Genomic DNA, 19,699 nt, shown 5'->3' with positions numbered 1-19,699 from the left:
TTAATCCTGATGAAAAATAGAGGACAGATACAAGCATCTCTAAAATCCATGTGATCCAGTCTTCAATTTGAGTATCAAAACCTTTTATCAGTACTATTTGCTAGTTAATAAAAAAGACTAATCTCAGTTTAATCCCTGACTGAGGGGATTGTAAAGCATTTAAAAAGGACTAAGATAGTAAACATATCACAAAGAATCTTAAGTAATAAATATTTTCTTTGTGTTCCATCATTTTATATTCAGTACACACATAATTTACCATGTATTTGCAACAGAACATTGCGAGTTAATCTTGAACCCTCCTTATTTTCAAACTTAAGTAAATATGTTTATTTTTTCTATAGGGACTTACTTTGTATTGTGATTGTCTGAAAATAAATCTATCTTTAAGGTAGAGCATCTTTTTTGTTTTAAAGGAATAAATAAAGGACTGATAACAGTTTTTCCTGGTTTCTAATGAAAATTATAGGTAGCTTGTCTATTGAAGAATTACAGCGCTTTAGAATTATTAGCAAGTATTTTGGTTAACTGAATGATGGATGTATCAGTGTGATTACTACAGAATGGAATATCAGAAATGTGCTTTCTCCAAGAAAATTTATCTTAATAATGATTTAAAATTTTTATTGCAGCTAGAACGAGTAAATCTGTCTGCAGCTCAGACACTGAGAGCAGCTTTCATCAAGGTAAGGCACAGATAATTTATTATGATGATTAAAATATGTGTTATGTATAAATCTAACTACCATGTGATAATTGCATTTTGTTTTGTTTTTTGGGCTAGTGAAAACCTTTTCCGCTGTCTTGTACCTGTTTTAGAGTACTCTTTAAAGTTTAAAACACTTCCAAGCTAGAACAAGTGCTTTCCTTAGCATTCAGCTTTTCATCACCTTATGCTTTTGAAACTGACTTCTTCAGTTCTCTCTTTAGCTTTAGAGTATATTTTTAAATTCTTTTTAATTTGATTTATTAAAAACTTTTATAAAATTATAACTCAAAGAGTTTCTTTGTATTGTTTAACTATATAACGTAGTATAAAATAGTGTTTTTAGCAGGAAAACAAGACCACTCTGTATGTCAGATTAAGGATATTTGAGAATATACAGCTGAATCACTCATAATGAATTATTGTCTTTAGACCTAAGATGTTCAGTTGATAATTACTAGCCACTTGTTGCTGTTGCCCACTTAAAATATGGCAAGTTCAAATTGAGTTGTACTCCAAGTATAAAATACACACCAGATTTTGAAGATGAGTACCCAAAAAAATGTAAACAAACAGTAATAAATACTATGTTGATTACATGTTGAAATGATAGTTTTTTGGGTGTACTCTTGAAATAATTTCATGTGTTTTTTCTTTTTGCTTTTTTAATGTGGCTACTAAAATTTTTAACATTACGTAAGCTTGTAATTGTTTCTTACATAGTATTTCTTTTGGACAGCCCTACTCTGTGTATTGGGTACAGTCTTTCATATAAAACTTAATCCACCCCATTCTAAATACATACCAAGGTGCCCCAAATTTTCATTTTTATTTGCTTTTTGTGTGTTTGCTCCCATCAGTAGCTAAAACAACTTAAATTTTAATGTTTAAGTCTAGAATAAATTTATACTTGAGTTTCATTGGAGTTGAAACTATAAACCCATCCAGCTTGACTTCTTTTTATGGCAAAGATTAGTTTATTGATACCACTCTTAACTGGTAGCATAAGTAATGTCACTAGCCATCTGCCTTATTTCACCATAAGAAATTACATTGTGTGTGTTGGATAAGAGCTATTTTGATGTGTTTAATACTCTAAAATGCAGTGCCTGTGTTACACATACATACTAATTTCATTAAAATACATCCTGCCAGATCATTGGGTTAATGAAGAGAGTCAGTGAAGCAACACCATCATTAGTGTTTTGGTTTTTTTTTTCTCTTCTTCTTTCCATTAAGTATCAGTGTGATTCCAAATGGTATACTTGGTCATTAGGGAGGCATGGTGGGCACTATTTTAAGTGTCTTTGTGGCCAAAGAGGGAAAAGTAATCTATTGCACAATGTAGTATCAGTAAGGCAAAAGTCAGCTTTTCTGATACCAAGAACAGAAAAAGTTCTCCTGTGTATCCTCATAAAGAGGACCTTCTCTGAAGTAGAAGATAGTATATACTCAATGACATTCATAAAAGAGATAAAATAATGAATTTCATGAAACTTTCTTGTAATATCCTTTTAAATAAGCTGATGTTTTAACTCTAACGTATAGTTAAAAAGCAAGCAGAGTGTTTAAAGTATGTGGATATGATAGATCTAGTTTAATAAATGGATAAATTTATCCATGGCCCTGATTCTTAATTGAGGATAGTGGAAGTTATTTGGAGGAAAACATATTAGTTTTGCATTGATTTATTCTTAATTGCTGTATTTAATTTATTAAATTTTAAATGATTTTAAAGGAGGGTATGCAATAAAAAGAGGAAGATTTTTGTGTTTTTTTTTTAACTACAACTTTAATCTGAAAAAGATTTTAAAAGCCTTGCCCAGCCACATATATATACCCTTATTTCCAGTTCTTGATCCACAACAACAGTGATATTTACCAAGCTTAAATATCTATTTTTATTCGGAGAAAAAGGATTAAAATAATTTTTCTCAAGATAAAACACTAGTGAATATTACCCTTTATGATACCTATTTTGCTGTTGATTCCTTTCACCTATGGCGGTTCTGAAAGTGTTAAGACAAGTGGATGTTACTGCCCTTGGGATAGTTTTCTCTCACTGTTGGATTCTTCATAAAAGTTGAACATCCACAGAGTGTAAGGTTGTATTCTGAGGAAAACCTTTGAGGTATAGATAGAGTCTCTGATTTAAGGATGGTTATATATGTTTTGTCATCTAGGGTCATTGGTTAAATTTATGGGCTTTATAAGAAAAAATAGCTTAACTAGGACTTCAACCAGAAGATGCTGCACTGTTGTTTCCAAAGTTTGTGTTGAGGCACCCTGGGACCCCACAGCAAACTCAGAGGGATGTCATGAAATATTTTTAAAATTTAAAGGAACACAGTGATATTCAACATCAGGTTGACACTGTGTAAACTACTAGTTTGAGATAGTTTGCAGGTTGAACATACTGGGTTGGGCTACATTCCTTTCAATGATACCATGTCTTTGTGAAGCTAGACTTTTGGCCACTGCTGTTGATACCACGGGAAAATCAGTGTACAATAGGAAACAAGAGTAAAAGGCTCCAATCTAATTCCAACATTTGAGAAACTGTGCAATGCCCCACAGGCGCACACATCTCATTAATAAGGAATCATGGTTATTTAAGAATGAAATAAAATATTCTCTTTCAATTTATATGTTTTTAAAGGCTACTGTTTCGTTAGGACGTAAGTACTTACTACTTACTGAATTGTTTGAACTTTATACGCAGCACTGTTAGGTATTTCTTTTGGCACTAAGAGCACTGTGAATTCAGAAAGGTGAGAATTCTCTAATGCTCCAGCTTGGGCATTTTAGGGTTCCAAATGAACTCGGTACTGAAAACATTATTCTCAGGCTTTCATTCTTTCATTTCTTATTATAACTTAACCAAAGACACTTTTTTTGTTGTTGGCATTCTCTGGAATCACGTAGAGAGTGCTCCCCTGCTTCCCAAGGTAATTAATTATGTAGGTAGATTTAATGCTACTTAGGGAGAATAAACCACTGTCACCAAATACTAGCATGTTTAAATAGCGTACTGTATATAATTTTGTGGCAGTTTGCCAAACAAGTAATGTTGACACCATCTAAAGCCATGTTTGTGTAGGTTTTTTTTTAAAGGCAACTCTTACTTATTAAAATAGATTCTATCTTAAATGTATTCATGGAAGGAAGAATCAAAACAGGTTATAAAAGAAATGGAATTCAGGAGGACACTATTGTTATTAATCATCTGTCAAAATGATTTTCCTGTATAGCATTTGACAGCAGTTAAAATGATCCCAGGATTGAGATAAATGTGTGTATTTCTTTTCTCGTTTCATTCCACAACTTTTCAGTTTTTCATACTTGAAATCTAATGAGAAACAAGATGTTATAATGGAAAGAGCAGTAGGAACAGAGGAAGCTGGATCTGCAGTGATACCAGAATGGAACTGAGGAGGCAGAAGTTAAACATACTTGGCACATAAGGAAGCAAATAGATTGCCATCCGATAGATCATAAATTGTGTTTCTATTTGCTGTTTGGTATCAAGGCGAAACAGATAGGAAATTATCAGCTTAATGATTAGAATTGGCAGGCATCCTAAAGAAACTAAGACTGATTACAAAATTTTTTTAAATAATAAAATGGGGCAGAATTACTAGGGAAAACCAAAATCTTGAAAATTAACTATGGTAAACTCAAAGCACTTTATGCTCAGTCTTGAAATGACTAGGAGATTTTAGTGCCACAGGGAGTGTAAGTAACATAGAACCAATGCAGGCTCATTAGTGAAACAAGCTCAGGAGGTAGTAAAAGGATTAATGATGTTCTGAAAACTAGTGAAGGAGGTATTTTTGCTGCAAAAATAAAATGGGAAATGAAAATCATTGTGTGGGAAGGTGTTTAAGGGATCATATAGCTTCAGTAAATCCTCCAAAAGAAATCCTGTTTTTCCTGATATTCTGTTAATTTAAATGCAAAGAATCTGCCCAAAAAAACGTGAGATGAATTATTGCTTGATTCTGAAGTTGAACTATTACTCAATGAAAAAAAACTAAAAATACTCAGTGTCTTTAAACTCCTGAAAAAGTAATGGAAAAATTACAAATATATGTGTACTCTTTATTTCTATCTTTGTTATCAGTTTGATGGGAGGAATGTAAAGGAGAAGTAGGAAATGTCAAGTATTTTATGTTCAAATGGGAAATATACTTGGCTATAGTAACAGGTCATAGATGTACAAGCTCTAACCAAACAAGTAGATACCATCACAACACCTGCTTTATAAAGATTTCTGCCCTTATTTATATAAGTTGATCAGTTTAAGAAGGTGCCAAACAGGTTTTAAACTTACACTTTGGCTTTAAAATGCTGGCTTAGTTGCTGTATTTCAAAACTAGCCTTCTCTTTCTTACAGGCTGAAAAAGAAAATCCAGGACTCACACAAGACATCATTATGAAAATTTTAGAGAAAAAAAGTGTAGAAGTCAACTTCACAGAGTCCCTTCTTCGAATGGCAGCTGATGATGTAGAAGGTAATCAGGAAGAGTCTTCTTTAGTTTTCATACCATTGTTGAAAAGCTCTTCCTCCAAATTTTATCTGATAAAAGGGCCTTCCTCTGCTCCCCTCCCCTTTTCTTTCCTCCTCCCCTTCCTTATTGTTATTGCTATTATTATTGTCTTGAAAGGGGGGGGGGACTATGTCAAATAGAAATGTAGTTCTTGCTTTTTGTTTTATATTTGTCAAATTGAACTACATAAGTGAAGCATTTGTTTATAGTGCATGCTATAATTTTTTTCCCTATTAATATGTTTGATGAGTTCTAGTTTTACCAAGAGACGAGCTCTATGGGATGGTTATTTTATTTTGTTTTGACTTCGTGCAAGTAGCAGTTTGAAAGTAATGAGGGTTTTTTTGGTTTGAGTTTTTTTTTTTTAACTTATGTAGAGCATGATTTTTTTTATGTATTTATTTTATCAGAATACATGATTGAACGACCAGAGCCAGAATTCCAGGACCTAAATGAAAAGGCACGAGCACTTAAACAGATTCTCAGTAAGATCCCAGATGAGATCAATGACAGAGTGAGGTTTCTGCAGACAATCAAGTAAGTAACTTTCTTTAACAATTTTTATAATGTGAAGAAGGAAGACAGTTAACTGTTTATGGATTCTTATTTTTAGTTTGATGTAAACTAATATATAAACACGTTTGGCCCATAAAAAGATCAATTGTCAGTGATCTCAAACACAGCCATTTAAACACTTTATTTCTAGAACTTTCAAATAATTTAAGTTTAATTTATTTTGATGGTAACCTGCTGAATTTCTATAGCTTGGTTTGAACCTAAGCAGACTGACTTCAGGGACTTGTCTGCTGCTTCCCAGCTATAGATTCATAATGTTGATCTAATCTGGTGACTAGGAAGAAAGTTTCTGCTGTCTGGAGGAAGTGTGATAAGGGACATCCCATGTATCAGGTGCCAGCAGGCGGGAGGGGCAACAGCAGGGCAGTTGAAGCTGGAATGAAGATGGTTGGCCCAGCGCCCTCTTCCTGCTGTTTTGATACCCTCTTTCCACTCAGGGACGTCCCAGGGCACCTCTGCTAAAGCCAGTGTGGCTGTACAGAGATACACTTTGAAATCCACTTTATTCACAGTTACATTTTAATCATAAGGAAATTGAGGTCAAGAGCCTCAGCGTCTTGTCCCTAGTCATTGACAGAGATTCAGTCGGGGTCTTGTCTGTCGTTTAGGGAGGGGGCAGGAGTAATACTTCAGTTCTGTTTTCTGGAGTGTACTCAGCACAGCCAAGTTAAGATTATTGGCAATTTAAATTTATTTCCTCTCCATTTTGGGATAGATAGTTTGTCATGGCAAGTTTGTTGGTCATGCATATTGTTTCTGAGACTGAAATTCAACCATTTATGTTAGCATGGATGGCTGAGGTATAATTGGTGTAGTTACTTGTATCACTGATAGATATTGATACATTCTAGTATGTTGTTACCACCGTTAATTATTTAACAAAAGAGTGGTTAAAATTGCACCAAAATAAAAAGCAGTGTATCCTTCAGGCACAACATAATATTCAGTTATTATTTTTCTTTAAAATAGTTTACTTTCTCATATTTAAGGTAGATATCCTCTTCTTTCATTTATTTCAACAGTATTTTTCAATAAGCGTGTATCAAATACCTACTAAACCAAGTACTGTACAAAATACTATACATTATATTCAAGTAGAGAAGATTCCTGTAAGCTAACAAATCCCAGGTATTTTTGTATATATGAGCAGACCTAGGTTTGAACGTCCATTCCAACAGTTAGCTGTGTGACCTTGGATAAGTTGCTTAGCTTCTGTGATTCTGGTTTCTGCCTGTGAAGATGAGGATAATGGTTGTGAGATTTGAAAGACATGATACATATAAGGTGCCTCGCACAGAACCTAGCATGCACTCACAGCACATAAAGTATTGTAAAATAAGTTTTTTCCCCTCTGTAGAGTTGATCGGGAAAATGATCCAGCAAACAAATATTTTAAAGTACTTTTGATTAATGCATGTTTTTGTTTGGCTACATTTGAGCTTATGCAAATATTTTATAAAATTAATTCATGTGATTTTTGTAAAAGGATGATACATTCCAATTCATGACTATTGGAAACTGGTGATTTAATAGACCAGAAAGCTATGCATTTATTTATTTACTCTTTATAATCTATATTTGCATATCCTTGGGTGAAAATTTACAGGGTTTGGTTTTAATCATGGTCTCAAAATAGCTTTTCCAGAGGTGTCCAGTTTAGACCAGTCTAAACATACAGCAGAAGAATTACCTTCCAGTAGAGTGTTTGTATGAACATACATTAGACAAATTCGGGTTGACACGATTAGAAGCTCTGCTGTTCTTGCAGTTTTTTGATGAGATGTGTTACATGTCTTTTACCCTCTGTTATCCTCTCTTTCAGTATATGTTTCCCCAAAGTTGCCCCACTAAACACCTGCAAGTTGCTAGAATTCCTTCCTACTGTGCCCATGCTGCATGTCCATTATCACAGAATCCACTAACTCCACACTCTGCCTGTAATTACTCTAGTTATTTCACCCCCAGGTTTCCCCCAGTTCTTTAGGTGTTTAATTGTCTGAAGTATTGTGTGTGTGTGTGTGCTGGTATTTTCTCTTGTAAGGAACAAAAATTTAACTTCCCTGGTGTCATAAATGAAAGTGCTGTTCTGTGTGCATACAAGTCACATGATACATGACGTAAATGGCTGCAGTGTGTTTTAGAGAAGGCCAGGCCTAGGGACAGGTAGCCTTGGTCTTTATAAAACTCTGTGGCACATAATGGAGCAAAGCTTAGCTCTGGGCTGTGGGTTCCCAAACAGTGGTTTCAAAACCTGTTTCATCAGTACAGTGACTGGGGAGCTTTTCCCCCCTTTTTTTTTTAAAGGACAGGTTCCTAATGTTCATTAAAGTACACCACAAAGTATGGTTGTGCACAAACAGCTGTCTGGTCACTGGAGTTTGCTTCATTATATTCCTTTTACATAAGCTTCCTGTGGGTTTGAAGACTCTTTCGTATTCAGAGATTTGACATTTTTTATTTGTTGAAATTTAAATTTTTCTCACATAATAGAATGGTCATATGACACTACTTTTTAAAAACATTAGGGAACTTATGTCCATTAGGGGAATGGTGAAGGATTCAACTTTCTTGAAAACATAAATGAAAGAAGTAGTTAATCTAATTTAAAACTTAGTACTGACGTAGAGACAAAAAAACAAAAAGGAATGAAGAGATGTCATTTCCATGTAAAATTTATTGTCCTTGTTTGAATATCTAATGTTCTAATGTTTTAGCCTGCTATCAATGTTTGACATACAGGCAGTAATAAAGAAATATTTATTGAAATATTTAATAAAAATATCATATTGCTTCAGAATGGTATACCAAAATCCTGTATATTTGTAATTTTTAGAATTTCCATATACTTGTTTACTAGAAATAAGCTATGAAACACACACACACACACACACACACACACACACACACACACACGAGTCTGGATGCGGAGCACTTTGGTTTTCTTTCGGTAGGAAAGCTGAACTGTTTTAGGTACGAAATAACTGAAATCTGACATTTGTGATTAAAAAGTAGGTAATAAAAGATTATGTTTGGTGTGGTCAGATTGATGTTTTACTAATTCGTATCTTCCCACTTGCTTTGCATCTGAGCAGCAAGTTTTTGTGGCAAGTAACAGCTAAGAGAATGGATGTGAAAATGAGAAGATTTGCCTTAGAGAATGAGAGGCTATTTGACAATGCAGAATTGCATTAAGTGCAGTTTGCCAAAAAAATTGCTGTGAAGTTAGAACGTGGAAATTGAAAAGGGCGTAGATATAAAAGACAGAAGAATTCAGAAAAAATGGTTCATGGATGAGAATAGTCATCCCGAATGAGAACTACTGATTTCTTCTGTCTTTAGAAAGGGGAGAGAGTGCTGGGACATACAGTCAAGGATTGTTGGGAAGTTTCCAGTAGAAGAATATTCTGATGTTATCTCTCCCAGAAATTTAAATATATTTTCTAAAGGAAATAGTGATGGACAGCAAAGATTTGAAGGAGGAGGATACAGAGTTGTCAGCTAGAAGGTAGATAAATGTGTCTTCTTAGAGAATATTTTATATCTGAGGAAATATCTGAGGAATCTTTTTAAACATCGAGGAAATATTTTAAACATCGAAATTATCACGTAAATAACTTGAAGTATTTAAATACAGAAATGAGTGACATGTAATAGGAAAATTTCATGCAATTGTTTATGGGAGAGCCAAAGTGGATAATATAGTTGCTTAAATTCACCTGCATGAGCCAGAGAAAGGAAAAAATCATAGCAGGAAAAGAAGAGAGGCAGAGGTATTTTCTTACAAATTTGAGTAAGTAATGCTGAATGAAGTGTTACTGATTTGGGGAAGTTAGTGTTAGTTGTGCAGTGTTTTGTCAGCCATGCAAGAGATGTTGGTGTCTCTTGTTGGTGTCTCTTGGTGCCCAGGCCACACCCCCTACTCAACCAGCCAGTCAAGTATTTGTGGTTGAAGCAGTGTTCATATGCTAATTAACAGTGTAGTATTTTTTAAAATACTTATACAAACTTCTTTCAAACGTAACTGATTTTAAGAAGATTCTTTTTTCCTTACCCAACAGGGATATAGCTAGTGCAATAAAAGAACTTCTTGATACAGTGAACAATGTCTTCAAGAAATATCAGTACCAGAACCGCAGGGTAAGTATAGCAGAAACCTTACAAGCTGCCTCCCTTGGTGTTGGTTTACACCTACTTGCTTTATTGAATTAAATACTGATAGTTTGATTATTGGGAAGAGTTTTGTATCATTAACCACTGGATTTGTCCTTGAATTTAAATATGCTATAATGCTTATTTGTAATATAAGGTCCATGCATATTCTGTGTAATATCCTGTCTTTGACTTTGGCTTTTGTTATTTCTCTTTTCTTACATAGTATTTTTTTCTTATTAATTTGATGTCTGTAGGCACTTGAACACCAAAAGAAAGAATTTGTAAAGTACTCCAAAAGTTTCAGTGATACTCTGAAAACCTATTTTAAAGACGGCAAGTAAGTATTGTCATTTATCACCCTTTTCTTCTAAAGTTAGATAAATTATGTTGTTTTATATGATATTAAAACTATATAAGTTAAACCCTTTGACTGTATTATTAATACTCAAGTCGACTACTAAGGTAGACTATTAAAAATAAAAAGTGAGTGGTTGATAATCCAGCCATAACTCTAGTCTGAAGCAGGAGTTGGCAAGACTTTTTCTGAAAAGGGCCCTATGGCAAGTATTTTTGACTTGGTGGGCGTGTTGCAGCTTGACCTCAGCTGTTGCATTGCAGAAGCAGCCATAGGCAATAGGGAATCCAGTGGGCATGTGTCCTAATAAAACCATGTTTATGGACACTGAAATTTGAATTGTGCAGTCACATATTTTGATTTTTTTTTTAATTTTAACTATTTAAAAGTGTAAAGGTATTCTTAGGTTGCAGGCCATCCAGAACTACCCGCAAGGGAGATATGGCTTACTTTATCAACCCCTAAAGCAGTGATGCTCAAACTTTAGTAGCATCAGAGTCATGTGAAGGGCTTATGACAGTCGTTGTGGGTGCCACCCAGAGTTTCTGTTTCTGTAGGTCTAGGATGGGCCCAAGAATTTGCATTTCTGAGAAGTTTCCAGATGTTGCGGATGCTGCAGGTCTGTTAAGAACTGCTGCACTGGAGCTAAAACAATGGTTCTCAACCTGCTTGCACATGAAAATCACCTGGGTTCAGTGTTTAAAATGCCAGTATCTTGGCCCCACCTTCAGAGATTCTGATTCCATTGCTTTGGAGTGGGGCCAGGGCTCAGGTGTTTTGTCAGTGCTTCATGCGATTTTAAACTGCTGCAGACGGTTGTGACCCACTGTCCTGGAAGGAGGGAGGCTTTCTGTAAGACAGGAAGTTTACTAAAAAGGTGAACTGGACATTATTTTTTAAATTTACTTAAAGTTGGCTGTAGAATACTCTAGAAAACCAAGAAATTGTATGTGTTTGTACATATGATACACACGTACATGATGTATAAGCTGATAAAAGGCTATCTTCAGTGTACCTTGTATATGTTGTGTACTTCTGTATGTTCAATATACTGTGTACCTTAAATAAAATGCTGGTAATTTTGTGGATAAGGCCATTTCCAATAGTGCTTTAAGTCAGAAAAATAAATAGTGATTATTTCAGCTGTGATTGACAGGGACCTCTAACAATCTGTCTCACCATTGCAATTTTAAGATCCCTCTATCTATGGCAAACTATTAAAATATTATTGTAGTAATAATAAAAAATAATAAAAATACATTAGAATGGTCGATGAATTGTCAGTTATTTTAATAGTTGAAACAGGTTGAAATATTAACATTTGTATTATAAATTAAAGATATTGAGCTAAATACTATTAATGATTTTGTGTTGTTCCATACTACTCTTCAGGTTGTCTAGAGAAAACTTTCCTTGACTTAGTTTGATAAGCTAGCAGGTGTGTTCTGAAAATAAACTTACATCTGTTTTTCTTGGTCTCCTCTGCTAAACCCTAATACCCAAAACACATTAAAAAAAAATTACCTGATGGGATTATTTCTAATTCTGATTAAGAACTGTCGTGGAATAAGCACATTAAAAGGTAGACCTACATTTAGAACCTACTTTTCATTAATCTGAAATTATTTACTCTCATTCCTGTTTGTACATTAAAATGACTTGGGTTCAGTGCCTTGGTCCCAAAGGTATTTTTAACAGTTTAAACAGGTGTATGGATTATTTAGGCTCCCTGCTACTACTTTTTCTCCATTCAGCAGCTTCTTTAAATTACGATTATTTATGTTTAAATAATGTGCCACAAGTTTTGTGCCTGTTTCCTCAAAACTGAAAATTACTAATAGATCCTGATCTTTGAGCCATCTTGCAATAGGAGGATGAATTTGTATTGATTCAGCTAATTCATTCTAGTCTCCTCTTTTTGAGGAATGTCTAGGATGAAGATATAGTCGACCCTTTGTATCCACAAGTTCTGCATCCCTGGATTCAGCCAACTGCAGATTGAAAATATTTGGGGGCAAAAAATTCCAGAAAGTTCCATAGCATTTATATTGTATTTACAACTATTTGCATACCATTTACATTGTATTAGGCATTACAGGTAACCTAGAGATTGTTAAAAGTACACAGGAGGATGCGTGTAAATTATATACAAATACTGCACCATTTTATATAAGGGACTTGAGCATCCACAGATTTTGATTCTTGGAACCAGTCTCTCTCGGATACCTAGGGCTTCAGCTTCATGTGCAGGTCACATGAAAATGAGCTGATAGGAAATGTGGTGCAGCACAAAGTAATGTTTAAGAACATATCTTTATATATTGTCAGCTCCTAAATTTTGAAACCGTGTGATTATTTTGCATTCAGAATATTAATTCTTTTTTTAAAGGTTTTGTCATGTTTATTTTTATTTATTTATTTTCTGGGGAAAAGTAATTAGATTTCTTTCTTTCCTTCTTTTGATGGAGGTACTGGGGATTGAACCCAGGACCTCATGCATGCTAGGTATGCACCCTACCACTGAGCTATATGCTTCCCCCTAAAAGTATATTAATTCTAAGAGTGATTTAAAATTCTCAGATTTTTTTTTGAAAGAAGATAATAAATTGGAATGGATCAGATTAGAAATAATAAGCTTTGTCTTAAGTATTCATCATGCCCATTGATATACAGATTTTGAAACTGAGTATAATATTTTAGCAGATTTTATTTTGGTAAATTCTGTGAAACCACAGCTGGAGACCACATTTGAATCCTCTTCATTGACCACTTATTTGTTCGACCTGTAAATAAACTGGTTGTTGGGGCACCACCCATCATTAGCAGCCCACCAACACTTTATTGCCAGCTAGAACCACCAGGGGGCAGTAGTTCCTAGATAGTTTCAAATGAATGCAGGACCATCCAGTTCGAAGCTGGAGTAAAAGTTACGATACTCAATACTAATTTGCCCCCCCCCTCTTTTTTTCCCCCTAAATTGACTTTATTGTTACTGTTGGTAGGGCATTTTAACTATAAATATTTTTAAACGATGAATTTTTTAGATAAAATTAATGCTTGTTCTTTTTTTTTTTTTTAAACAGGGCAATAAATGTGTTCATAAGTGCCAACCGACTAATTCATCAAACCAACTTGATACTTCAGACCTTCAAAACTGTGGCCTGAAAGTTGTATATGTTAAGAGATGTACTTCTCAGTGGCAGTATTGGACTGCCTTTATCTGTAAATTTTAAAGTTTGACTGTATAAATTATCAGTCCCTCCTGAAGGGATCTAATCCAGGATGTTGAATGGGATTATTGCCATCTTACACCATATTTTTGTAAAATGTAGCTTAATCATAATCTCACACTGAAGATTTTGCATCACTTTTGCTATTATCATTCTTTTAAGAATTATAAGCCAAAAGAATTTACGCCTTAATGTGTCATTATATAACATTCCTTAAAAGAATTGTAAATATTGGTGTTTGTTTCTGACATTTTAACTTGAAAGCGATATGCTGCAAGATAATGTATTTAACAATATTTGGTGGCAAATATTCAATAAATAGTTTACATCTGTTAAACAATTTCTTTACTTGAAAAACTGCATATATATATGTGAATATATATATGATCAGAAGACCAAGACGACTTGGTGTAATGTCTAAAGAACTTCTAACCGGAGCTTATTAGCAGTTTATCAGATAATAAAGAAACAAGAATTCCTATTTTTTTGTCCTTAATCACTCTGGGCAAAAAGTAGTTAACAGAAATATTTTTGTTAGTTATTATATTTGAGGTACTGAGTATTTTTCCAACTTTTGTTTTAAGAGACTTATGAGAAGGTGGCAATTTATAGTGTCTTCAACACTATACTGCCACTTTGAACTCTGTGACATTGTAAAGTTAAGTCTTTCTGGTGTGCCGGGCCCAAATAAGCTTTGCGCCTTTTTTCCATAAATAACCACAACTAATAATAATTTCAAGCTATACCAATGCTAGTTGGTTTGAACTTGTCATGAGGGTTAATGATTTACATACAGTTTAAATATGTACAGTTTTGTTTCACCATAGAGAAGTTTTAAGGAAAATTAATTATGTATCAAGTATTCCTGTTAAGTGATTTCATTTTTCAATTATGATAAAAAATAAAGGAAAAATTTAGAATTTGCTTATCTTTTATAAAGATTTTAAATGTTAAACTAAATTTCTGTTGGCAATATAGGTTTTTCTGCTATAATGCAATTTATTTTTTAAATTATTTTCTCCCATTTTAAGAAATAGACTTTAAAGAATTGCCGTCAGTAGCAACATAAAAGGAAATCATTGTTAGATATAAACAGGAACTATGTTGAAAGAAGCAAACAAACAATAGACAATTGGATGAAGTCTCATAATTTATGGGCATTTTACTGAATTCGTTTTTCTTCTTTAGAGGTACATAGCTGGTAAAAAGAACTGGTGATTTTAATACTGTTTCTTTTTGACAAATTATTATTCACTCTTGGAAGTAGAAGGGTGGTCATTTGCAAAATAGACTTGTGAATGTATGAGGATAATAGATACTGTTTTCTTTTCTTGATCAGCAGACTTTTCTAACAAACCAGTACTATCTTCCTTCCTCTTGTCTTTACCTCTTTAATAGAACTCATCAGTTACCAGTCATGCCTCAATTCATCTGTTTTTATAAGTCTTCTATCTTTTTATTCTACTATACAGTATCTCCAGCTTCTGTTTTCATGAAATTTACCTCCAGAAATGAGGTTTATTCTCAGAATAATTCAGTTTCTTATATAACCCTAGAGGGTTTGTGTTTTGGGGTCAAGGAGGAAAGGACCAGTGTGGCCCCAGTCTGGTACATCTCCGGAGAACACAAAGGTGGCTCCCAAGAAAGGGCAGAGGAGACATTTGTTGAGCATCTTTATGTCAAGCATTATTCTCAGTACATTAGTTTAATTCTCTTGACGGCCCCATGATTTAGCTACTTCACTTGCAAATGAGGAAATTGGCTAAGAGAGCTTAGGTTACAAAGCTGGTACATGCTGGAGCCAGGATTTGAATTCAGCACTTGTCTCCAGTCTCCATACGCTTTCCCCATTACTGAAAATGCACCATTTAGAATGCTAATTCCCAACCCCAAGCTGACACAGCTGTCCTTGGTCCACAGGGAAATGAGAACAGTTACAATAATGTGATAAGTTTTTTTCATGAGTCTGAATTTATTCAATTTAAAGGACCATTCTTTTATTTGAAGAGCATTGCTGTGTTTTGGATGTTTAAAATGGATCCTCCTCAAACTTTAAACAAAATGATATAATTGTATTTGGTGGTTAACTTTTCATCTGGAAATAATTTCAACTGATTTCAAATTTACCAAAAATTTGACAAGAATAAGAATATTGCAAAGAGCATCAACACATCTTTTATCCAGATTCACCTATTGTTAAGATTTTACCATTTTCATTTTAATATTTATGTTTGCCTTCCCTTGACCTCTTTTACCCTGAATCATTTCCATGGCTGCCTTCTGTCTTTTATGGCCCTGACGTGATGATGTGCTTTTATAGAATACAGTCTTCTCCCTCCACACTACTCCCTCCCTTTATTCAGGGAAGGTCGCACCTTTTGTTCTAATCAGGCCTTCAACTGATTGAACAAGGCCCACCCACACCGTGGAGGCAATTCAGTCTACTGATTTCAATGTTAATTTCATCTAAAACCACCTGCACAGAAACATCCAGGATAATATTTGACCAATTATCTGGGCACCCCCTAGCCCAGTCAAGCAGACACAAAAAACTCACAGACTGCAAGGAGGGAGTCTGGGATCTATTGGTAAGATTTATTGTAAAGGAAAAAGAGATAAAGAGAACAACCTAGGACTGGTAATTTAAAAATCTGAATTTAAAATGTAATTTATGTGTGAAATATTCCACTGTATTTGAAATGTGATGGTAACATCACTTATAAAGACAGTCATTATAGTAATTTGAGTTCTGAATATAAAATGACCTTAATTTTTGAATTTGGCAGATCAATGGTACGTTTTGAACTTCCTCTTCTCCCCTATAAAGTCCAATCTATAGCTTACCAACAGGTAAGCCTAAAGAAAGATAAAATATTGTTCCTTCTAGATGGAAAATAACTAGAAATAATAAATGATATTTTTAAAATTATTTTATTGACATTACAATGTTACAGAATACCATCATGTTGTCCCTAAAACATACACAGAAAGACAATCGAAGAGACCAGCGAGAAACTGCAACATATCTGGTGAAGCATCCAGCACAGTGCCTAACACTTAGTAGACACTTTGTAAATATTGAAGGAATGATCCATCAGACTGTTTAAAAAAAAAAATCAAATGTATATTAAGTGTAAAAAAAATCTATGGAGAAGATTAAGACACAAAATGTTAAATGAAGACAGGAGGTTTTGTTCGGTTTCTTTTTTACTTGCAGTGCAACAGAAAAGAGAATCAGGGAAGAGAATGCTAGGAAAAACTATTGAACCTTCAGCTATCATCAGACCTAAGATAGATGGTCTCACTTACTGAAATTTATACTAAAGAAAGAGGGGAGGAAGGCCATGAAAAAAATACAAGATTGTAAAAATCAATTTGCATACCATGCCTTTCAGCCGCAAGGCAAGAAATTAGGGGAAGAAGGAAAACATCCTGAAAGATGATTCTAAGTAACATTACCTTGTGAATGTGCTAAAGTGTTTCACTCAGCATGGAATAATCAAGATACCCATATTTTGTAAAGAAGCTAAATAAGAGAGCAAACAGTGCTTCAGAAAAGATCTCTCTTCAAGTGGGCACACTGCATGAAAAGCTACACGTTATCAACAGGATATTCTAAATGGAATTTGAAAAAGAAATTACGTAGATTGAATTCCAAATGAAATTAAGATTTAGGAGGGGGGCCAATTATGATGGAAAAATACTGGTCTATTTCACCTTTCTTGATTGGTATTTATATTTGACCTCTTTATAATTTTTATGCATTTCTCTCATCTATGAAGCTTTCTCCAAAAATTGTTTTAGAGAGTTTTTATGATTTCGACAGTGTCACATTTATATTCAAGTGAAAATGCTAAGCTTTTTCTTTCTTTTTCTTTTTCTTTTTTTTTTAAATGCTAAGCTTTTTCAAGCATGTGTTACTAAGGTCTTTGAGAAAATAAACCCAGTCATTTGATACCCCTGCAGGGAAATAGCAGTCGTCTTTCTAAATCAAATCAGCTATTCACAAACATATTTAATATCTCATTTCATCTACAATTATCCTACAGTGCCTGGTTTTGTGAGTGTAGATAGGAAGTTATTCTCTGAATACCACATACTCACATATATCTTATCTTTCCCCTTTCTTTTTCTTTTTTTTTCTTTTTTTTTTTATGTTTTGATGGTACTCACAAGCATTAGATGAGTTACATAGTTTCTTCCAGAGCTCCATCTGAAAGAAACAGTCCCCTCCATGGCCACTGCTGGAGGAGGGGGATCTTACCTGTCCCTTTGTGACCCTTCCCAGCTGGAACAGAGGCAGAACCTTATCCAAGGACAAAAATTGCTGAGAATGGCCTTCGAGATAGCCAGTTGGTAGTATAGCTCTGCTCAGCCATGGTAAGTCAGGCCACTTCAGATTCTTGCTCCAAATTCTATGCTAGGTAATTCTAAAAATTGATTGCCAGGGGGAGAGGAAACTACAGTAATACCATGAAGCTATAAAGCAGAAGAGGCACACATGAGCCAACATTAGGAAGAAGCAGAAACCATGAGTAAGGATGAGGTGGAGAAAATCGATCAGGTGATAAGTTGTCAGTTTGCAGTGAAAAAGCAGAGTGTAGAAACACAGCAACAAACAGCAGGAGAGCTGCTCAAGTTACATTTAGATTAAAATTCAATTGACTGCTATTGAGATGAGATAATTCAATTCCTAGCCCTGGTTTGGTTCCAGACTGACCTTCCAGTGCTGCATCAGACTTGGCTGCTCTGCACAGGCGCACTTCAGAGATACTGCAGGTTCGGTTCCAGACCACAGCAATAAAGCAAATATCACAATAAAGCGGGTCACACAAATATTTTGGTTTCCCAATGCATATAAAAGTTATGTTTACACTATACTGTAGTCTGTTAAGTAAGCAATAGCATTATGTCTGAAAAACACATGTACATACCCTTCATTAAAAATATTTATGCCAAAATACGCTAACCATCATCTGAGCCTTCAGTGGGTCGGAATCTCTACAACAGTAACGTAAAAGATCACTGATCGCTGATCACAGATCACCATAACAAATACAAGAATGAAAAATCTAGAAATGCTGCCAGAATTATCCAAATGTGACAGACACACAGGAAGGGAGCTAATGCTGTTGGGAAAATGGCACCAATAGACTTGCTCAAAGCAGAGTTGCCACAAACCTTCATTTAATCAAATATGCAATGTCTTCAAAGCACAAACACAAGGTATGCCTGTACTTCCTTACTTCTCCAGGAGTGCCCAATATTTCATTCTCTCTCTCCCTCTTTTTAACAACAGTCTGTAACAGTCCCCACTACTCGGCTACCTGAGTGTGCTTTGGCTTTTATGACCAAAATAGCCTGACCTGCATTGCCGAACAGTAGTGTTTGGGTAGCTCCTTTAGTGGAATATTGATATTTAGGCAGTCATATTTATTTTCCTAATGCCAAAATACTCCATTATTCTCTTAATTTCTCCATTCCCCCAATATATGTCCCCCCCACTTTTTTTTCTTGCTGGTAGGTTACCACTGAAATAAAGGAGGGGGAGAGGAAGGAGCTAGGCAGTGTGATTACATACTGTTCTTTCTGCTGGTCTACAGTCATCAGCCACAGAATTCTGGCTCATTAGAATTTCCTTCTAATTTAGAAAAGAATGGCCCCTCAGTTCTACTCATCATTAGCTAATAAGGGACAGACTGAGTTTTAAAATGTGTTTGTTTTTCCCTTTTCTTTCATACCTAAGAGAAAACACATTTGCAACAGGTACCTCCTGGGTAACAGGAAAAAAGCACAGAGGAATCACAATCTTTACCTGTTCCTTTGCCTACTGTGTGTTCAAGGTACCAAAAAAGCAGGGAAATACAGGAAAATGATTTCAGGCACCACTTTTCTATGAGTAGTGGTCAGAATCCGTGCGGATCCACCTGACCCCTCATCTTGATCTCCTTCCTTCCTCTCCTCCCCAAACACAAAACGCCCAAGGAAACCGTCCAGCGATCAGTCACTTCTTGGCTGGACACCCTAGTTAGCTGGTTCTCAGAAACCTAGGTCTGACAAGTCTCAGACTGCAAGGCGCCCCTTGTCCTTCTGTGATTATAAGTAATCTGTGGGGAAGATACTTTGAAAT

General features: G+C 34.8%; 1 protein-coding gene across 2 annotated transcripts in view; it reads left to right on the top strand.

Moving 5' to 3' along the window:
• The window catches only part of PDCD10 (programmed cell death 10), a 37,671-nt gene extending 23,621 nt beyond the window's left edge, over nucleotides 1-14,050 (top strand). For both annotated transcript variants that reach the window (XM_006200841.4, XM_015236468.3), the window contains exons 3-8: nucleotides 633-686; nucleotides 5,103-5,220; nucleotides 5,667-5,793; nucleotides 9,891-9,969; nucleotides 10,239-10,321; nucleotides 13,423-14,050. In XM_006200841.4, the coding sequence (XP_006200903.1) occupies nucleotides 633-686; nucleotides 5,103-5,220; nucleotides 5,667-5,793; nucleotides 9,891-9,969; nucleotides 10,239-10,321; nucleotides 13,423-13,504 (543 nt within the window). In that variant the 3' untranslated portion in view covers nucleotides 13,505-14,050. The remainder of the gene's footprint in view (nucleotides 1-632; nucleotides 687-5,102; nucleotides 5,221-5,666; nucleotides 5,794-9,890; nucleotides 9,970-10,238; nucleotides 10,322-13,422) is intronic.
• Nucleotides 14,051-19,699: the final 5,649 nt, after the last annotated feature.

This window comes from Vicugna pacos, chromosome 1 (genome assembly GCF_048564905.1).
Source record: "Vicugna pacos chromosome 1, VicPac4, whole genome shotgun sequence".
In the NCBI taxonomy this organism is placed as follows: Eukaryota; Metazoa; Chordata; class Mammalia; order Artiodactyla; family Camelidae; genus Vicugna; species Vicugna pacos.
The sequence above is the reverse complement of the archived record's forward strand: the minus strand, read 5'-3'. Positions and strand labels throughout refer to the sequence as shown.